The 20,949-nt window shown below is 28.7% G+C and overlaps 1 protein-coding gene across 1 annotated transcript in view; it reads right to left on the minus strand.

Moving 5' to 3' along the window:
* Positions 1-3,431: 3,431 nt before the first annotated feature.
* The window catches only part of LOC107438353 (vesicle-fusing ATPase 1), a 39,400-nt gene continuing 21,882 nt past the window's right edge, over positions 3,432-20,949 (minus strand). Inside the window, exons 12-21 of the mRNA XM_016050634.4 lie at positions 20,430-20,595; positions 18,754-18,941; positions 15,893-15,988; positions 11,347-11,503; positions 9,428-9,561; positions 9,280-9,346; positions 7,727-7,806; positions 7,420-7,616; positions 6,772-6,823; positions 3,432-5,929 (exon numbers count right to left, since the gene is read on the minus strand). Coding sequence (XP_015906120.3) covers positions 5,855-5,929; positions 6,772-6,823; positions 7,420-7,616; positions 7,727-7,806; positions 9,280-9,346; positions 9,428-9,561; positions 11,347-11,503; positions 15,893-15,988; positions 18,754-18,941; positions 20,430-20,595 — 1,212 coding nt within the window. The 3' untranslated portion in view covers positions 3,432-5,854. The remainder of the gene's footprint in view (positions 5,930-6,771; positions 6,824-7,419; positions 7,617-7,726; positions 7,807-9,279; positions 9,347-9,427; positions 9,562-11,346; positions 11,504-15,892; positions 15,989-18,753; positions 18,942-20,429; positions 20,596-20,949) is intronic.

Consider the following 20,949-nt stretch of genomic DNA (forward strand, 5'->3'; position numbering starts at 1 on the left):
TTAAAGGACATCTAAACATCCCTGAGGATGATCCGAAGACATACCATCATAATTTCGAACCTTTGCAGAGGGGATGGCACCTCCGCTTCGATAATCCGACTACCTGCACGCGAAGTCGAGCACTTTACGGTTGAACAGTTTAACGAGGACCAATACCGCACACTCTCGGTCCCTACACAGACTGATCCAAGTGGAGATAAATAGATGGGGAGTTCAAGTACTGATTAAATGATAGTGTGTTTGAGTACCGAAAAAATGAGTATCACTATGGGCACCAATAAATAGATAGTGAGTTTGTGTATTGATAAAAGCTGAGTTCGATAACCTAATAAAAGATAGAGGGTTTGGAAACTGATCAAAGTTCATCAGTTCGAGTACCCAGTACCGATAAAATATTGTGTTCGATTATTTACAAAATGATAATGAGCTCAAAGAGGGTGGGTTTGTGATGGATTTTCTTAGTAGTACTCACATGACCTGTAGCAGTAGGCTTGTCATACCATTGATTTTGCAACTTCATTCTGTATGCAGTCATTATGGTAATTTTGCGAGTGAATGGTTCGAGATTGGATTTATATCCAGATTCCTTTCTATGCACAATTTGCTGACATAGCATTTTGCACGAGCAGACAAGTTATGTGAAACTCTCCCGAGCCTGAATATGACAATGTCATCCGCATATCTTTGAGTATAGTAGCCTAAATCCTTTAGGTGTTTTAATTATTAAACTATTTACTACCAGATTCCAAAGTAATAGTGATAAAACACCTCCTTGCGGACAGTCTCGAGTAGTCTTTTTTTTTTTTTAATGTCTCATTGTAGATATTCATTTGAATAACACTATCCGAGAGCAACGTCTCAGTTCATGCAAGCAAGGTATGGTTAATCCCTGCGTCCCTTAAGGCATTAGGTTGGTAGGTAGGTACTTTATTTACGCCGTACAACTGGCTATTGGAGACGGTCTGGGAGACATCCCTGAGGATGATCAGAAGACATGCCGTCGCAATTTTGATCCCCTGCAGAGAGGATTTCTCCCCTGTTTTGGTAGCCTGACGACCTGCGTGCGAAGTCAATCACTTTACGGTAGAAAAGTTTGCCGAGGACCGATACCGCGCACCCTCGGTCTCCACCCGCTAACTGTCCACGGTCAGTGATACTTTACTTTGGTGTTCTACTGGAAACCGTGTCTTTACGATCAGTCCACTGCGGGACCCTTAAGAATGGATATGTGAAGAGTAGGGGAGAGTGGGGTCAATTGTAACAGGGTACGATTGTAACAGAGCAAAAATTTCGAGTGTCGGGTTCTAGATTTGGTTCCTAGGTGGCGCACAAGGTGTATTTAATAAATCTACATGTACACCCCTGATGGCAACCATTTTTATGTACTTTTGAAAGAGTTACATCACAAAAGATATTTTCACGCCACGCAAGTACTTTTTTTGGTATTAGAATATTATATTGTAACAAAGTAATTTTGTTTAAACAAATAAAAATTAGTAACCGAATATGTAAGTGGACACTTTAATTAACATTTCAATAAAAAAAAGATTAGTTTTGCTAATTAACTAGCATTGTTTTTAACAAATGAAGCTGAAATGGCGTCTTGGGGACAATTGTAACAATAAGTAAAGGGACGATTGTAACAGCTGAAAATAAATAATCTTATGTTTACAAACCATTACTTAACTCTTTAAGAACCACCAATAGTTTCCTATATCATTTATATTATGTTGCATGTGCGTTATTTAATTTGTCACCTTTCACAGCATAAATTAAAATTTTTTACCCCTTAAAGTTAGAAGTTTAACCCTTTAGGCTTCTGCTCATTATTATTTTTACTCCTAAAATATCACTACTATTTTGATCAATAAAAAAATATATCACAACTATGATAATATGTATAATTAACTATGTTTCAGTTGAATTTATGAACTGTTACAATTGACCCCGTAAGTGGGGACAATTGTAACAACTGCACGACTGTCAAAAATTGTTAATAACTAATATAATAATATTTAAAATCAGGTATTTATTTTTTTTTCTATCAGAGGATAGTCTACTTTACTCGTCTGTCAATTAATACTAATAATATATTGGATTTTTTGTTAGTTAAAAATAGTTAAGTAAAAAATGTTACAATTGACCCCACTCTCCCCTACTATCAAATGCACCTGTATATCAAGAAAAGTGGCTAAAGCAATTTCCTTTCTGTCCAGGGTGTCTTCAATCTTAGATACAAGATCAAATGATTCTGTGTTCGAGTGCTGATAAAAAAATAACAGGTTCGAAAACTGTTAAAATGATAGTGGTTCAAGTACCTATAAAAAGAGAGTGGATTCAAGTACCGATCAGGGATGGACTGGCTCCCTAGACATATTTCCTCTAGATCCTTTAAACCAGTCTAAAATAGTGCTCCCTCAGAATTAGTGGCTCTAGCTCGCTTACTCTCCGTTGAAAAACAATATTTTTTTTTGGAAAGTTTTTTTTAAAAAATATATGTAAACGCTTTATTAGTTTTATAATTGCTTTAAATAACTTAAAATCTAATACTCAATTTTTATTTTAATACACGGGGCCCTATTGAAGTTATGTCATCACTGGTTGATGACCCCTAGATAAAACTTAAAAATTCTTATCAGTTGTGTACCACACTAATCATACTGAATTTCTAAATCGCCGCTATAAAATTTCGTTAGCACTATATCAAAGATTATTAGAAAATTTATATAAATGGTGAAATTGATTCAATATAATGGTGAGGGAAAACATTTTAAATCAAATTTATTTAACACAAATTAAAATATCAAAATATAAATTTTGCTAACACTTAAAATACGAAAGTAAAATCTTCCTATAAAATAGAAAAAGTTGACTACTATATGTTATTTATAATCCTCAAGAAACTTTTTTAGACTCGCTTTTGATGTTCCTTTACTACAATATGTAAGAATAATTGTAAGCTTTAATTTCCAACAAATTAGGAATTTCATTCGTTAAAATGGAAATTTGCACCCTTTTAAAAATATAAGCTTAATATTGGTGTGCCACTTAGATAATTTATAGTATGCCCCCAACGGTATCTCATTTGATTACCTACTACTAGGATTGTGACAGGAACTAATAAAGGTATGAGTTTTACTCTTTTGTCCAAAACTGCTTTGTTTAAGGTTTACACACAGAAATAGGCATGCCATTAATATTTAGTTTTTTAAAATAAAATTTTTTGATGCTAATAAAAATTTTAACTGAATTTTAATTTTTTTGTACAGGGCAGAGAATTTTTCTTGTAAGTCCTTTTTACAGCAATTATATTATTGTTGTTAATTTAAAATTTATTTTTCGCTTAACCTATTGTGGATAAGTTATTCTGAAAGTTTGATTCAATTATGAAAAAAAAAATCCTATTTTTTGTATGAATAAAAAGTCACACATTAAATTTGTGAAACATTTTATTTGTTCTAAAAATTTACAAATGAATATAGTAATATAACAACTCCTTTATCAACAAGGGTGGACTGTGCATTTAGTTACATCAAAATTCACCTAATATACAAAAGATTCAATTTAAAGAAGTGTATTTCATATTCAAGCAATATATCAAAACTAAAAATCTATACACTGAAAAATGTCATGCTATACATTTAATTTGTCAGACAGTGGTAACATAGAAGATATACTTTAAATATATTCTATGATATTCGTTGTACTTTGACTATACTAATAAAACACTTTTAACCAAGTAAGTTAATTAAATACTAATTATTAGATAACTAAAACATTGTTTCAATTACAACTTTTGGCGAAATGAAGGTATGTGTTTTATACAAAAATATCAAATTTGTTTTTTAAAATGACTTTACATTCTAAACAAAAGAGAAACATACATACTAGCTATTAAATTTGTTGCTGAAAATGTATTTTTCACAACAGAATTGGCAGTTTCATTCTGTAACAAATGTAAACTGTAAATTAAATTGGTACCTTTAATGCACAAATATAGTATGAAAACAGTGTATAACTATTATTCAATATTATAACGCGATTTTTTTATTTAATGTCTCATAACAAGCACAGGTGTAAAAATTAGCAAAAGATGACTTATTTTTACTTTCTAATTTGGGTGTTGGAAAAAAGTATGAAATAAAAACTACTAGGTATTGGCAAATGGACAGCACACATAGAGCGTGGCTTAGCAATATTTACCTCATGAGACACTGACGGTGTGTTTTAGTTTAATTAATACAAACAGATGTCTATCAAAATATATGTTGCAATTTTATTTTATGTATGTATGTTACAATCAGTGCATGAAATCGGGCTTAGTCAGTTGGTAAGAGTTACCTAGTCAATGAATGTGTAGAATGCCTGAAATTCTGCCACAGTATAAAATTATTGATATTTCATACATTGCCTATGCATTCTACATAATGACTATTCAAAGTAAAACATTATTTCATATTTCATGCTTTGTTTAAGATTGTTAAGCATTCTATAGATTGCTGGAATTTCATATATTGATAGTAACATGTGTGTTAAATAATACTTTTATAACAATACTGATAAAAATCTTCAATTTTCTTTGTTAAAAAAATTATTTAACTCATAATCTTCCACATTTACAAAAATGTTGCATTATAATGAATTAAATTTAATTATTTGCCATTGACTGTACCAAAGGGATATTTTCCAACAGACTCTAATGGTATAAGTAGACTATGTATTCTACAGTTAATCTTGCAGTTAACTTTCATCGAACATGAGTAGTATAAAATCTGTGTAGTCCATTGGGATTAGTTAAATGGACAAAACACTTTTAAGCCATTCACCATACTGAATGATATTAACACATTTACAAATCTGAGGATAGAGATATTTTTTTACCATACTTAGTTATAATGAAAAAACCATAATGCGATTGAATTTTTAACCCATTAATAACATATCTAAAGTCAATTATCTAATATCTCACAAAGAACATTCAATAGCATATTATTTCACCTCTAACTAAATAGCCACTAGACTTTTACTATCAATGGCAGATATGACTTTTTAATAAAAAATATTTATGCAGCATAAACACGAATAATTTTAATACTTTAGAATGATATTTCAACTCACTTTATTATTTCAAACAGACTCTTTAAAGAAACAGAAATAGGTATAAAAATATTAATCAAATACGGAAAATGCTAATCGAAGAGAAAAATATTTATCATGCATATAACCTATCATGCATAATCCTAAAATGCATATAACAATTAACAAGATGTTTTGAAATGGATTTGCGCAATAGAATAAAATAAATAATAAATTATTTGCAAGTAAAAATGTCTGGAAATATTTTTCATACTTTAAGTACTCACTTGACAAATAAAAAGTTTATAGTATAACATGTAAAAAAATAGGATAATGTCAATGGTTTATTGTTATTTCATGCACATATACTACAATGCAAATTTAACTCTATCCTAGTTAATTTTCTAATCACATATTGCGCTTGCATAGCAGAAGACAAGATAAATTGGTAAACATTTTTAACCAGATGTTTTAACAATGTCAACATAGATATATTTTAACTAATCACAATTGTTATTTGACTAATAACATTGATATTAAATTTTCTAAAATTGTTAAACTTTAGAGCACAAATTCCAACAATTCCTAAATCTCAATGATAAAATACAAAAATTATACATATTAACAAAATAAATTATTACATCCACAAACTTGAAGTAATAAATTAAAACATAACTGAACACAAAAAAATTTAAGGAATGTTCAAAACAGCATATTATTTCAAATGAAAACAATTGCCAACTTCAGTAAAAGTTCACGATTCAATAATGACTATACTTTACAGTGCTTCATTCAAACATCCTTCATCTTCAAGTTTAGATAAGAATTTCATAACTCTGTGCTCATGATCGGTCTAAAAATAAAAATAGATGCAAAGACAGATTAAAGAACATACAGAGATGCAAATTAATAGATTATTATCTGCATAATCAATAGAAATTTCAATAAATAAAAAGGTGGTTCCGTCTAATTTTTTTGCATTATAGCTTGTTGATTTGAATCTTTTTTACATTTTAACTTAAGTGATATATATATATATATATATATATATATATATATATATATATATATATATATATATATATATATATATATATATATATATATATATTTGCTGCCGTTTTCCACCATGAAGTTGCAGTTTTTGCCAACTTTAACATACATATTAAATTATCAAACATTCAAACAGCTTTTGAAGTAAATTGGAGATAATATTGCTTCATGCAAATTACTTAGGATTACAGATATGCAGATAATTGATTTATATGTAGAATTTCTAACGTTTGACAAGAGCTCTCAACACATTTTAAATTATGAGTGTCTTCAGTAGAACATGCTATAGTTATGCGAGTCTACGATACTTTAATAAATCACACAAAAAATAGACAAGTGATAACTATTCACATAATCCCACTTGCAAGATAATATATTAAGCATCACTTAAAATAGTGAATACTTATATATTGTATTGCTTTTGACAGTCCTTGAATTGGGGAATTCTGGAAAATAATTTGCTAGCGTATGATATATGCTGAACTTTCCTAAAATGAAAAGGGAAGAATACCCTTTTTTTTTTAAATCTTACCAGATTTTAGTAAAATGTGTCTGAATTCCTTAAAAACTACAGTGGTTCTGTAGGGGGTGACGATTTTGAATTCATATCAATATTAATAATAAAAAGCAAATATTACTTACTTGTCGGGATAAGTCAATATAAGCCAACAACTTTTTGATTCCCACACGTAACCTAAAATTAAGAAAAGAAAATTTAGGTTGTTTAAAGTACCCCACAACAAAATGTATTCTGCACAAGGAGATATTTAGTTTCATAGTGTTTTAAATATAGAGTCAGTTAAACATAATGCACTGAACATACAGAAGAGACAAGAAATCTATTATTAGAAAAATAATACAGATATTTGTTATCGTATCATTACACTAATACATATCAGCAGAATGCACAATTATTTAAGAGTAAAACATGTGATATAAATGCATGTAATCAACAAACAAAAAATCATGTAAGCATGACAATCAATATGTTAGTTTCAGAATATAATAAATTTAAAAATTTCATTTTGTTATCCACATATCTAAACAGTTATTCCAGTTCTTAATTCCAATTGTCAAAGCAATGTCTTACGCTGACTATACATTCTAAAGAGTGAAACCACAGAAGGTAGCAGAATAAAGATTTCATCCAAAAATAAAATAAAAAGCAAACCCAGCATAAGAATGATATCATTAAATATTTTTAAATGGATGGATTTTTAACAATAGCACATTTAATTTTCAGCAGTTAAATATAATTTATGTTAAATACTAATGAAAATAATTACAAACCTTCGTCCATATGTTTTTTGTCTGATTTTAGCTAACTCCTCCCTGTTAAAGCAATCTGTTTCTTCAAGGACAGCCATTAAATGGTCAGATGTACTAAGGTTGGGCACACGCAGTACAGATGTGAAAGCATAAATCATTTCCATTTCTTCTAATACCTGGCGTCTGCTGCTAGTACATAAGACTAACAATTTTTTACCCTAAAAAAAAAAAATATGAAACTCAAAACAATCTAAAGCTTACAATCACATATTTTTAAAATCACAGAATAACCAATGAAAAAATATTTATTAAAATGTAAAGTATATACTTTTGGTGGTTCTTTCTTCAATAAAACTAATAGAGCTTGTAGTACAAGATTAGAGTAGCGAGGCCCAATTGCACCATAATCTATAAAATTAAATTTTAGTATTAATAATAAGTTAGTACAATATACTCATAGAAATTTTTTTTTACACTCGTTACTTAAAAAAAGTAATTAAATTATGAGATAAATAAGATGCAAGTTGCAAAAATTATAATAAAATGTTAAAAAAGAATTTGATCATTTGGCAATCCATAGCAATAACTGCTAAGAAAGTCATTGACAAAACCCCATGGATTTATGATGAAAATTGCTGCAAATAGAGTCTTAAAAAAAGACTACATAAATATGTTTGTTGATTTAAATCATCAGGAGTTTAAAGAAGAGTTCTGCAGTGATTACTATCAATAAAAAGATTGTTAAACCGCATGAATTTATGATAAAACTGTCGACAAATATGGTGACATGTTAAATTACTCAAATACACTATTTTAAATTCATGAGTCTTAGTATTATCGTATTAAGATATTTAGACTTTAAAACCGATAAGTAACTGTTTAGAAAACTAGTGAAACATCAATTGGGTCCACAATAGCATCAGTGCATTTAGGTCTGTAACATCATCTTGACTAAAGTAACATCCAAATTCCGAAATTTTCCAAACCTTCCAAATCCCCCAAAAGACTGGATTTTTGAGAATATACTGAATTTGCATTATTCATTACTTTAATATTAAACAAATTTAGATTATAAATAACAATATATCAATAACAACAATATAACAATAATCAACAAATAACAATATATCAATGTAATTAAAATTTGTACAACAACTAATTAACTAAAACATTTTTTTTAAATGATCAAAATTCAGTATTTAAAGAACATTGAAGGCAAAATTGTAAACTTGCTTTACAATTATAAATTCACAATTTACAAACATACATATCTAGTACTTTAAATTTTCAAATCTTAAAATAGAACATACAAACTTATTGAAATTTCAACACTATGAAATGAGAGTAATCAAGCCATATAAAAGTAGTGAGCCTTAAGAATGTATAATTAATTTTGTTCCAAATATTATTTATACAGTGCCCACCTCTTACTAAAATCATGTTTGTTCTGAGAACATTTGATTTTATAAAATGGCTGATTTTAAATAACATATATTTTTTAATATATTTCATGAAAAAGTTTTTTAAAATTATTAATATAGGACACTATGTGTTTGATTAAATTATATTTAGCGCTTTATGTATGAAATTAAAACAAATTATGCAATAAAACAATAATTAAAGCTCAAAATCAGCATAAGTGCTAATACACAAAATTACACTGTATATGCCTTGGTACAGATATTATATATACCTGCTTATTGGAGATAAATGACCCCATCTTTTTAACTTGTCTAATTGTGCCTTTACATTATTACTACATTATTTTAGAAAATAATCATTGTAAAAAAATGTATTAAGATAGGAATAGATCTTCTTAAATAAAGTCAAAACTTTATGCATTTTAGACACAACTTTTAACATTTTTAAAATTTTTTTTACCTAATAATCTTTCGATGCTGTCCACAATTATACAGCTGAACTGAGATTTGTAAGCATCGTCAAACACCTAAAGGATTCAAATGTAATAATTATTATATAAAAATTTTCCTACATAAAATATAAATAATACATATACATGGAATCTTACCTTTTTAATCATTTGGCATTTGGCAGTTTCAGTATAACCCACCATATCCTCAGGAGTACACAATTTCACAAAAGGAAAATCTGATTTTAAAGCCAATTTAGCAGCTAAAGCTGATTTACCACTATTTGGTGGACCTAAAAAAATAGAAATATTTTGTAACAAACCATTCATTGTCACTTTATGCAAGAAGAAACAGATTTCTTCCTTTTGATTTGGGTTTTTTGCTTTCGTTTTTTCCAAATTATGTATAATATTTCCAGCTGATTAAATTAAATCAACTAAATACTTTTTTAGAGGTATAGAGATTGTATAGTTTTTCAGTGATATAGTTTTTATTGATTTTGAGAGTATAACAACTTTTAAGACAGATAATCAACCCGTAACTCAATAATTTTCTTGCCTTTCGTTTTAGTAAAAGAAAATTTCAGAATGAAAAACGTAAAAGAAATTTAATGCCTTTCTGGTACTAATCCAGAGTTAGAGTATCTGATGAAATCATTCAGCAACAGAAACCTATAATGATAGCCCAAAAAACAAAGAGATTTGATCATAGAAAATTCAGAAAGTATGTTATATTTTAAGATAAATCCTCTTTCAATCAGATTTGAAATATTAACTAGATAGAGTTAGATACTGTAAGATTAGGAGAAAAAAACTGAAACCAGACCAAATTTCCTCATTTTTTAAAAAACGTTTTAGATAAAATAGTGCTTGTAATTTTTTTTCTTTTTCTACTAATACGAAATGTAACAGCTAGCTTGTATTTATATTTGTGCTAACTGTTTGGATAAATGTTAACAATTCTAGGAGTGACCATCTCTCAGTTACCACTCCCAGAAAGCGTTACTAAATAATGTTTTTCTTATTTATTTGCATATATTTTTTTTTTACAGGAACCTTTATTATGGCACATTATAGGAGTAAAATTGCCTCATCCCTAAATTATTTCAAAATATTAATTAGGGATGAGTTTAATTAAAATAAAAAAGTTGAATAAAAGAAGAAACCAAATATTTCATGAGTGAAACTTAATTTAAATAAGGTTATAAGATTTTGCACAACGAATTGTTATGTGAATACTTAAAAACACAAATGAGCTTTAGGCTCAGCCTTTTTTTATTCCAAAGGAGAAAAATTATGTTTAGAAATGAACATCCAAGAATTACTTGAAAAATATCTTTTAAAAAAATAAAATTTTATCTTAAGTTTAAAGGGAGGAAAAAAATACCTCAAACAATACATAGGAGGTGGTAAGCATACCACCAGTAAAAATATCAGTTTCTCTGAAAAATCAGCTGCATGATCTTGGCTCTCCATTTGATGCAAGAGTGAAGATGAATTCAGAAATTGAGAAATCTTTTTGCAAGACGGAAAATCGAAAAGAAAAAGAAAGGTACTGTTTTTAGGGGGATTTACTTTTCAAAAAATAAATAAATAAATAAGCGGAATTTAGATAAAAAAGGGGAAAAAAAATCATCTCTAACTTAAAAATGCACATTTTTCTTTTTAAAAAAATTATGAAAAAAAAAAACAGAAAAAATTCATTCCTTGTAGTTAATATATTAATTATCAATATAATAAGTGAATGTACATAAATAATCATATAAATAAAAGTGATTCTCAACAGCTTGCCATGTTCTATTTCTGACAAAAATTTAAGGGAATATCACACTGCTCTTTATATTTTTAAATAATTAAATATATTTCTGTCTACAATAATTATCGAAAACTATTTATAGAGAAACAAAAAGTACTTAGATGCTGCAAATTTTATGATCAACAGTTAATTGGGAATCTTTTGGATTCAACATACAATACAATAAATTTTGGATTTCTGCCTTGTAAATATTCCTATCTCCAATAAATTATTCCGATTTCTGCTTTGACAGAAAATGGGAAAAACAAAATTTTTTACTTACCTTCCAAAAGTACGCTAACCATTCCTCTTGTCTCTGGTGAAGCAGCTTGTTGAATGAATAGCTCTCCATCTTCTAAGACAGAAGCAACAGGATCACCCCAATTTATAATCCCTTGAGCTAAAAGTCTCTCAACTTGTTCTGCACTTGATCCAAAAGCCTGATAAAGTGTAAAATAAAATTTGAAATTAACAGGCATGAGCACACACATAGCAAAAGTTCAAAAGATTCTGATGTTTGTGATTTATACATTACACTTAGTTGAGAATTGTGAAACAAAACAAAACAAAAAAAGTATTTCTTTTGTTGCATGCGGGAAAAGGTTTAAAGGTTTCAAAGTGAGGAAATTTAAGGTCACTTCCCACTTAAAAATGCATTACAGAAAAGATTACTTTTTGTCTGTTTTGAAAAACATTTTACTTAAATGAACTAGTACATAATATTGCCTTGCAATAGAAAAGTCAGTGTGAGCTACAAAACTTGGTATTTTTGTATAAGCTATAAATTAAAACAAATAAAATTATAAAAATATTTTTTTTTACTAGCTTTAAAAAATTCAATTTTAGTGTTATAGTTTAAGAATAGAAAGGAAATAATTATCAAACTGCTTTTCAGATTTTTTCTCAAAATTGTTTGTGATGTACTTAAGCTGTTTTTTCAATCACATGGCAGAATGCTTAAAACATAATGTATGGCTGCTATATGAAACAAAAGGAAAACATAGCACAGCACTTAAACGTGATACAAAAGGAGAATGAAGAAAAGGAAATATTTTGCTGTATAGTACACTATAAGATGAACTAAATTTCATTAATAGGGTGGCCACAGACACTTAGAAAAAAAAGTCTCCAGACTGATTTTCTTAAAATTTTCTGATTTTTGACTAGCGGCATAAATTTTATTATTAAAGTTCCAGTTATGCTTTATTTTTAAACAAATATTTCACAAAGCACGTTTGCTTGCTATTAAAGATTAAAATAGACAATGCTTTTTTTTAAAAAAAAGATTATTACAAAACCAATTTTTTGAAAGAAAAAAAAATACTGGTCTTATAGATACTTAAATTTCTTGACATTTCCAGATTGATAAAATTCCTTGTTTTCCCTGGCCATAATGAGCGAATTTTTGATTAATTTTAATAATTTATTGCTACAGATTTCTACATAGTTTTTAAACTTACAGTTGAAAATCTGTACATAAGTGTAATCTGTACATACATAATACAGTTTAAAATCTGTACATAATAATGTATTAAACATTATTATGTACAGATTTTAAATCATGCACTCAATTAAAAATTTCATTTTTTAAATCAATATTGACATGTTTTTGTTTAGTTATAAACAGGGTTTTGTTAGTCTTTCATTTATTAAATCAAAAGGAAAAAATAGAAGCTATTGGAATATGTAACATATAAAATCATTCAATTTTCACTTCATGTTTAGAAAATCAAAAATGTACATAATTCATCATTTTTTATACCTTCTTACTAATAGTGCTTGTGATATAATGATAAAAATAGAGAACAGCTAAAAATAGTGCTTTATGCATATTTTTTAATATAATCATTTATTAACAAAAAATATACCTTAATTACTTATTTTAAATATTAATTTTACAAAATTGCAAAGATTCTAATAATAGATTACCATAATCGAACATATTTTATTTTTTTCATTAACTGGATTAAAATTAAATTAAGCAGGGCTGACTGTGCGCCGGAAAAAATCCGGATCTCCGGATTTTTCGCTAACAGTGATCCGGAAGTTTCCGGAGATCGAAGGTCCAGACGTTTAAAAAAATCATTGATCACAGAAGTTTCTGGAAATCAAATTTTCAAAGGTGGAATTTAAAAACACAGTTTGTTTTATTTGTTTGTAAGGGAGAGCCAGAGAGATACTTTATAAGTTTATATTCATATTCATGATTAATATTAATTTTTTTTATCAGTAAATAGTTGTTGTAATCATAAACTCAAGAAAAAAAAGACATGTTTGTAAATTTTAATTACTTCTCCAGGTCATCATAGGTATGTGTAAAATTTTAAATATATTTTAAGTAAACTAAGAAATATTGAGAAAAAGGAAGAAAAAAAAACTTGTTTAAATTTTTTCTAATTTTTCAATTTTTTTTTTTTTTTTTTTTTAAACTTTAGAAATTTTCCAGAATTTTTTGACTTGGGCTCACAATCACCCCTGATTAAGTTCTTTAAAATAATACAATGAAATCCCTGGTTAAGGTTATACTTTTTAGGAAACATTTTCGTTGGTAATTTGAACTTTTTCTGACTAGGATCTATCAGTTTCTATTTTCGCTTCATTCCAGTAATGAGATGTTAGTTGCCTTCATCAATCATTGATTGATTGCTTGATATTCTCTCTTTCTGGTCAGAAAGTTTATCAGGTTTTTCTCATGGTACATTTTCTTTTACTTGTAGTGCCTATTTTTTTTTATTTATGTTCAGAAGTTGGACTTTGCATTTAGTATACACATTCTTATAAAATTATTCAATTCCTGAATGATGCAAACATTATTAACCTTTCTCTTTACAGTATTTTTATAATTCTCTAGTCTTTAACGATCCCCAGTCACATTTTTGATCTTTCAGATATGAAAATTTTGTTATTAACAAAGGAAACTTTCTAAACTGATGTTTTCCATGGGGAAATATAAGACAAGCTTTGACAAAAACAGATAGATGGTTAAATCAGGGAAGATCCTGATTATCTTTTAATTGAATGCAAAATAATCAATGAATCAAAAATAATCAATGGGTCTCCAATTTTATTACCAGTTCTTTTTTTTTTATCTATTGTCACTCTAACATGCCTAGACCTATTTTTTTGTTGCTGTCACTGAAAGGTAACTTTGAACTGTAAAAGATTTATAAACAACCCGATATTATTAAACACACAAAAACAAATAGAATGAATTGGATGGCCCAAGTGATACGGATGAGTGATGACAAGACAATAAAAAAGATATTGCTTTTTAGACCCACTGGAATAAGAAAGCGGAAAGGCCATGGTTGAGATAGGCTGACTTGGTGAAGTCTGATTTTCTTGCAATTAATGAAAAGAATTGGAGATCAAAGATAAATCGAAAGTTGTTATGGAGAAATCTTCAGAGGAAGGCTTTGGACCACAATGGGCTGTCTGGCCAACTATGATGATGCCACTGAAATGAAAAAAAGGTGGGAGGGGATAGAAGAATATTGAAAGACGTTAAGGCCGGTCCTGTTCCTCTTATTGGTTAATAAAAATGGTGATATCATTCAAAAAGGGAGGAGCACCCACAGAAGTAGATTTGACTTTTTTTTTAAGCTAGAAAGAACTGGTTTCTAGTTCAGTTTGGAGAAGACAAGGATAGAAAATGGGGATAACAAAGCAAGGGGATTTCATCCTTGCCATTACGAATATGGTTAAAATAATTCTGGAGACAAGATACAAGGTCTGGCTATTAATTTCCAGGACTCATGGAATAACTCAGAAGAAAAAAAAGTTAAACACATAGCCATTTAATATTATTCGAAGTAATCCCCATTAGCCGTAATACACGTCTGTGCTCGGCTGTACAAATTTCGGAAAGAAGTTTTAAAGTCCTCTTTTGGAATGCTCTTTATTAGTGACGTTACAGTTTTCGTGAAGGCTTCGACATCCTGAAATCTTGTTTCCTTCAGTGAATTTTTCTGCTTAAGAAACAGGAAAAAGTGTATGCTAGGTCTGGCGAGTATGGTGGATGCTGCGACTCAACGACACCATGCTGTGCTAAGAATCGCCTCACAGGCAAACGCAATGTGTGGACGCGAACTTTTTCAATTGCTTCCGGCTTGCGTGCAAACTGCGGCCGAACTGTGTGCGGATCATCTTCCACGCTTTCGCGTTCAAAAGCGCTTAAACCATTCAAAAGTTCTTGAGCGAAATAATGCTTCCTTGCAATAAACTTGTTTTAACAATTTGTAGGTTTCTGCAGTTGTCTTTCCCAATTTGAATCAAAATTTAATGTTAATTCTTTGCTCCATTTCACTTCGACAACAGGAATTTAAGAGCTCCGTTTTAATGCGCCATTCCACGAGAACCACTCACTTCAGAATGGCGCCGATTGCACTGCACATGCACAAGGAAACACTCTTCAATATGCAATCATTAGCGCCATATTCCGGCTTTTCTTTCTCCTACAGTTACCTCAGTCCTGGAAATTAATAGCCGGACCTTGTATTTTCCTGGTTTTCCCCAAATTTATGAATTTCCACGGAATTTTCCTGTTTCATGATTCTCTTTGCTTCCCAATGTGCCTGAAAATTTTAAATTATAAAGCAATAAATTATTAAAAAAATATTTCAATTTCCTGTTTTGTACTTATATAAAAGTTTAAAAAATTGTTTTTTAAAAACCATATCCAATATCCTAAAAATAACTCAAATTGTATAATAACTATCAGAATTTCAGAATTGTAATTAAAACATTAAATAAAAACGTTAGGCGTGCGATATTATTTTGAAAAGTTATGACACACGGATAAATGTTTGAAAATAATAAATTCTTCTTACAGGTTTAATATCATTCTCCAAAGCATGTAAAAAGTCTTCTCTGGTCACTTTAATCTTTTCTGTGGCATCAGGATCCAATTCAACTTTACTTGATGCCTGAAAATACATTTTAATAATATTATAATCATATTACTTTACTTTAAAATTACAATCTGAAAAAGTTTCAGTACCAAATATATATACAGTGTAACAACCCATATCCGGAAGGGTCGTTTTCCTGCACACTTTTTAGCAATCAAAATAAACAAACATCTCTTCATCTTCCCCTCTTAATAAAAATAAGAGGTCTTTTGACACGTTTTCTCCTTTTCTAGCTTCTAGTGATTTATGCATTGAACCCATAAATCAGCAGAAAGGGAAGAAGATCTACCAAGACCGTCGAGTGAACGTTAGTGACGCTCCTCCTCTGGAATGCAGGAAGAGAGGGAGATTTGTTTTCAAAAGAGCGCAACTGAGTCCCCTCCTTCCTATGCAGCTGACTAGTAAAAGAGGCATTTCCTGGAACCTTTTTATCAGAGTGTTAGGGAAAGAAGAAATACTGTGGAAGAGGGTAAACACGGCAAATGTTAACATGGAGGGGGTGTCAAAATTGAAAATTTGAATAGGTCTAAAAGGATACGCATCGTTGAGAAACATTCGTGCTTCCCCCTGATATTTAGGACGAGGGAAAAAAAGGGTAAAATTTTTTTTTTTTTTAGCATTGACATGAAAATGATTTCAAGACTCCCTTCTACTGAAATATGAATTTGACTAACGAAAGCCCCTTTATCTCAAACCACACACACACAAGAAAAAATAACGAGAACCCAATCAGCATGCCATGCCTTTACGCTTGATTGAGAGCCAATGATCAGAAAAAATAAGAATTTGTCACTTTCCCGCCCTCAACTTGAACGATCTTCTCTTTACACATATTTTCTCTCACAAATAAGGAGGAAATGAATTTTTCTCCTACATCTACCCACCTTAATGAGTAACGTGAATTTCCGCTTCTTGCTTGAATCGTTCTAGTTCAAAATAGCGAAGAGAGCAATTAATATTTTCATAAATGTCAAATTTTTTTAGCTTTCTATATCTTAAGCAATAATTTTTTTTTCTCTAATATTTTATTTTTGATTGATTAGATATCATTCTAATACTAAAATATTATTGCCCAACAAATAATGATAATTTATTTTTTGCTTCTTTGATTCAGATCGTTCATTAGATCATTATAAGTTTTGTTTACCTTGGGGGGTCTATTATACGAAAATCTATTATCCGGACTTCCGGAAGTCCCACTGATTCTGGATAAGCGACTTTCCACTGTATTACAAAATTTCTACCCCAGTTTACCTCATCTATTTTATAATGGTTAATCCTAACCAATGACTAATAGATGTTAAGTTATTTTAGTGCCTATTTTAACATCCAAATTTACTGTCTATTTCAATACAGCATTTGAAATTTATTACATAATTAACTGAAAAAAGTTGTGTTTTTAAATTATCATTGCAACAATCCCAATTTTGTTCAGATTTTGGATAAATTTAAAATTAAGAAGATGTAAAACAGACGATATTCCTGATGTGAAACTAGTGAAGCCCACTCCTAATAACTTCAATTTTTAAAATGAAAACAATCATATGACTGTCGACTTTTTGAACAATCATGTTCATAGATTCCACAGAATGTAATATTTTATTTAATAATAATTCTTTTATCTTTTCTTAGAATCTTAAGGATTTTTTTAGAACCTCAAGGATTATTTTAACTGATACTAGTTTAACAAATTTATCTATATTACACCAATCCGATTCTTATTTTTCTAATGCTTTTTTCAATTCAACAATTACTAAAGTTAAATTTAACACTTGAACATTTATTAAAAGAAAGAGAGATAGGTGGAATATATCCATTCTTTTGTTTAAAATTAAACAGATAGATCTTTTAAACTCTAAGTATGGCAACAGTTTCATCTGCTCTAAGGGTTTAGTATCATGCACCAGATATTCATACATCATAATTAAAATTTTTTTAACATTAATATTTAAATTATCAGAAATTGTTTTTAGATAAACTAATTTTACAATAATGAGAACAAATTTTTTGATTCATTTAAATAGTAAAATATGGAAAAAGTAAAACTAACAAAGAGTACTAAAATTTTTAATTACTCTTAACTTACACGATAAGACCATACATTTAAAATTTACTTAAACCTTTCCTATTTTGAAAGTGTAAGAGAAAGGTATGTTTTTTTCAGAAAAAATGTTTCCCTTTTATGGTTTAAAATGTTGTCAGTACTAATTAATTAACACAGTTACGTTCTGTCACTCAAACCAAAAAAATTGCTTTATAGTTTATTAAAATCCATTCATTGGATCAAAAGTTTTTTCCGTTTTTTTTTTATAAAATGAAAAACAAAGCTTGTTTGGTGCTCTTTTTTATTCAGTTTCACACTATAAATATTCAGCTTCATTTACATTCATAGTTCTCACCAAGGTTTGTTTTTCTTATACTACTTTTGTCATTTTAACATCTCTTTTAGTGTGCCTTTTGAAACAGAATAAATGCTTAGTTATTGAAAAAGCAGCAAAAGCAGAAAGTCCTTTTTAAAAAAAAAAAATTATACTTCTTTTTAACATATAAATATTGTAAAACCAAGAAAATTAGATTTCATTTTATTAATTATATTTATTTATTATTATTATTTGAAAAACAGATCTGTTTCGTTTTGATTGTGAAAAAGTGTCTGGAAAATTGACGTTCAGATATGGGACTTTTGTACTGTACTTCCAAAACATTAAGGAAAAAAATATAGGGACTCAAGTGAATATTTAAAATTTCAATAAGAAACATGAAATTTTAAAAGCACTAACTTTTATTAGCCTGTTCATAGCAGTAGATTGTGCAGCTCTCACTAGCCCTTCAATTTCTGCCCCTGAAAAATTCTTTGTCAAAGCAGCTAATTCACCTAAATCTACATCTTTTGCTAATTTTTCATGATCCCGCATTCGAACAGTATGAATGTTAAAGATTTGAAGTCGACCCTTTTCATCAGGCAAACCTAAATTGAAAAATTTTTGTAACAACCAAAAGAACACATATACATAAAGATATTACTTTTTTATTCACATTCTTTCCATATTAAATTTGTATTCATATTAATTTTATCACAAAGAAACTTTTTAAATTTAAATTAGTAAACACAACTGCAATATAATCACACCTAATGTAAAACTAAAACATGCATCTTTAAAATGATGGTTTCATTTTAATTAATTCATATTTAATGTACTATATATTGAATAAGAAAAATTTCAGAACGATAAAAAAAAATGTAAATTGAAAGTATAAATATTCAGTGTTCCTCCTTTGTTGCATGGCAAACATCCAAATGGCAGCCAAATTTGCTCCATACACAATAAAGCATCTTTTGCGTTACTGAGTGTACCTAATAGTCCTTTATTATCGCTCTAATCGTACCTAATAGCCTTATTATTGCTCAAAGAAACTAATCATTCCTTAGGAAAATAGTAACTTTCTTGTCCAATTTATGTTTCGTAAAACACCAACTAAATTGGGCTCTATCTAAACCTAGTGATTAACGTTTTTGGTTTTAAAACCCAAATGACTCACTTTTTTAACAATTAACTGTTAATCTTTTAACTTCTTAGGAATATGTAGAAACAAATTTTTCCTATTTTCTGAGCTTTAAAATTTTTTAAAAAACTTATTACAAAAATTAATTTTTTACTCAATATAAAAACCAAAGAAAGTGAAAGATTTCTTTGGTATTTACATTGAGTATCAAAGGGGAAAAAAATTCTTATTAATATGCTTTGTGGTCATGAATGTTGCGCTTACCTTGAAGATAGAAATTACTTGTAGGAAATAAAATTACTCATTTAAATGAATGAATTAACACATTTTAAAATGATTTTGATATAAATAAATATTGCTTCAGTTCAGAAAATATTTTAGTTTAAAGGTATAATAGCTTTTTTTTTGTTGATAAAACTGTTTTGTTATATTGGTTCTTGATACACTGAACAATGAACAAAACAGAACCATGTTGCTGGTGGACTTTTTATCTGTTAGGCTATGAATCTTCAGTAAATTTATAATAAGCAGGACTAAAAAGATTTTTTATAACAGCAATGACCAATAGATAAGAGATGTTAAAAAACAAAAGAAAATTAGAGAGTTTACACAGTGAAACAAACTTATCTACATAGACACCATGAATCCAACAACAACACCTTCTTCTTACCTAGTTAGTAGAATAATTCAGCCTGTCTGCTAAAAAGCGAAACTAATATCACCACAATAGTTTCCTGATTTCACTCCACTCTTCCTTACAAACAAATATATAAAAAATATTTACACCATTTAATAGGCCACCATTATATGACTATACAGAGAATTTACTATGTTTAAAACGAAACAAAATAACTTTTAATTTTAATTATTTAATAAAATATAATTAAAATTATTGCAATGAATCATACTTGATTGAACATAAAAATAGCACTCAATCAATACAGGTATTTACCTATTTCCATATGTACCTCTAATCTACCAGATCTTATTAAGGCTTCATCAATCATATCTTTACGATTAGTCATTCCAATGACTAAAATATTATTTAAAGATTCCACACCATCGATTTTGGCTAATAACTGATTTACAACTGTATCATGGACACCTGTATTTCCAGCCTGTTTTGCAAAAAAAAAAAAAAAAAAAACTTAAATATTGTAACAAAAGAGTAAGAAAGAGTACATTATCAAATTTTAATATGTCTTAGTCATATTTCAGAATTTCACAAATTTGAACAATAAAGATGCATACAAATGAATATCTTTTTGTAAAATTTAGACTTGAAACTTTGTAGTCAGTGACCTGTAGACTGTAACAACTTAATAGTTACTTTTCTCGAATTCTATGAGTCAGTTTCTCATAGCAAGAGGTCCTTTTCCTTTAATAGTTACTTTTTAAAACTCTTTTTTTTCTGAGATAAAATTATCTTTCAAAAATAATAATAATAATAATAATCATATTAGAAACTATTT

This window comes from Parasteatoda tepidariorum, chromosome 3, assembly GCF_982258835.1.
Source record: "Parasteatoda tepidariorum strain Cologne lab strain chromosome 3, Ptep-v5.0, whole genome shotgun sequence".
Lineage (NCBI taxonomy): Eukaryota > Metazoa > Arthropoda > Arachnida > Araneae > Theridiidae > Parasteatoda > Parasteatoda tepidariorum.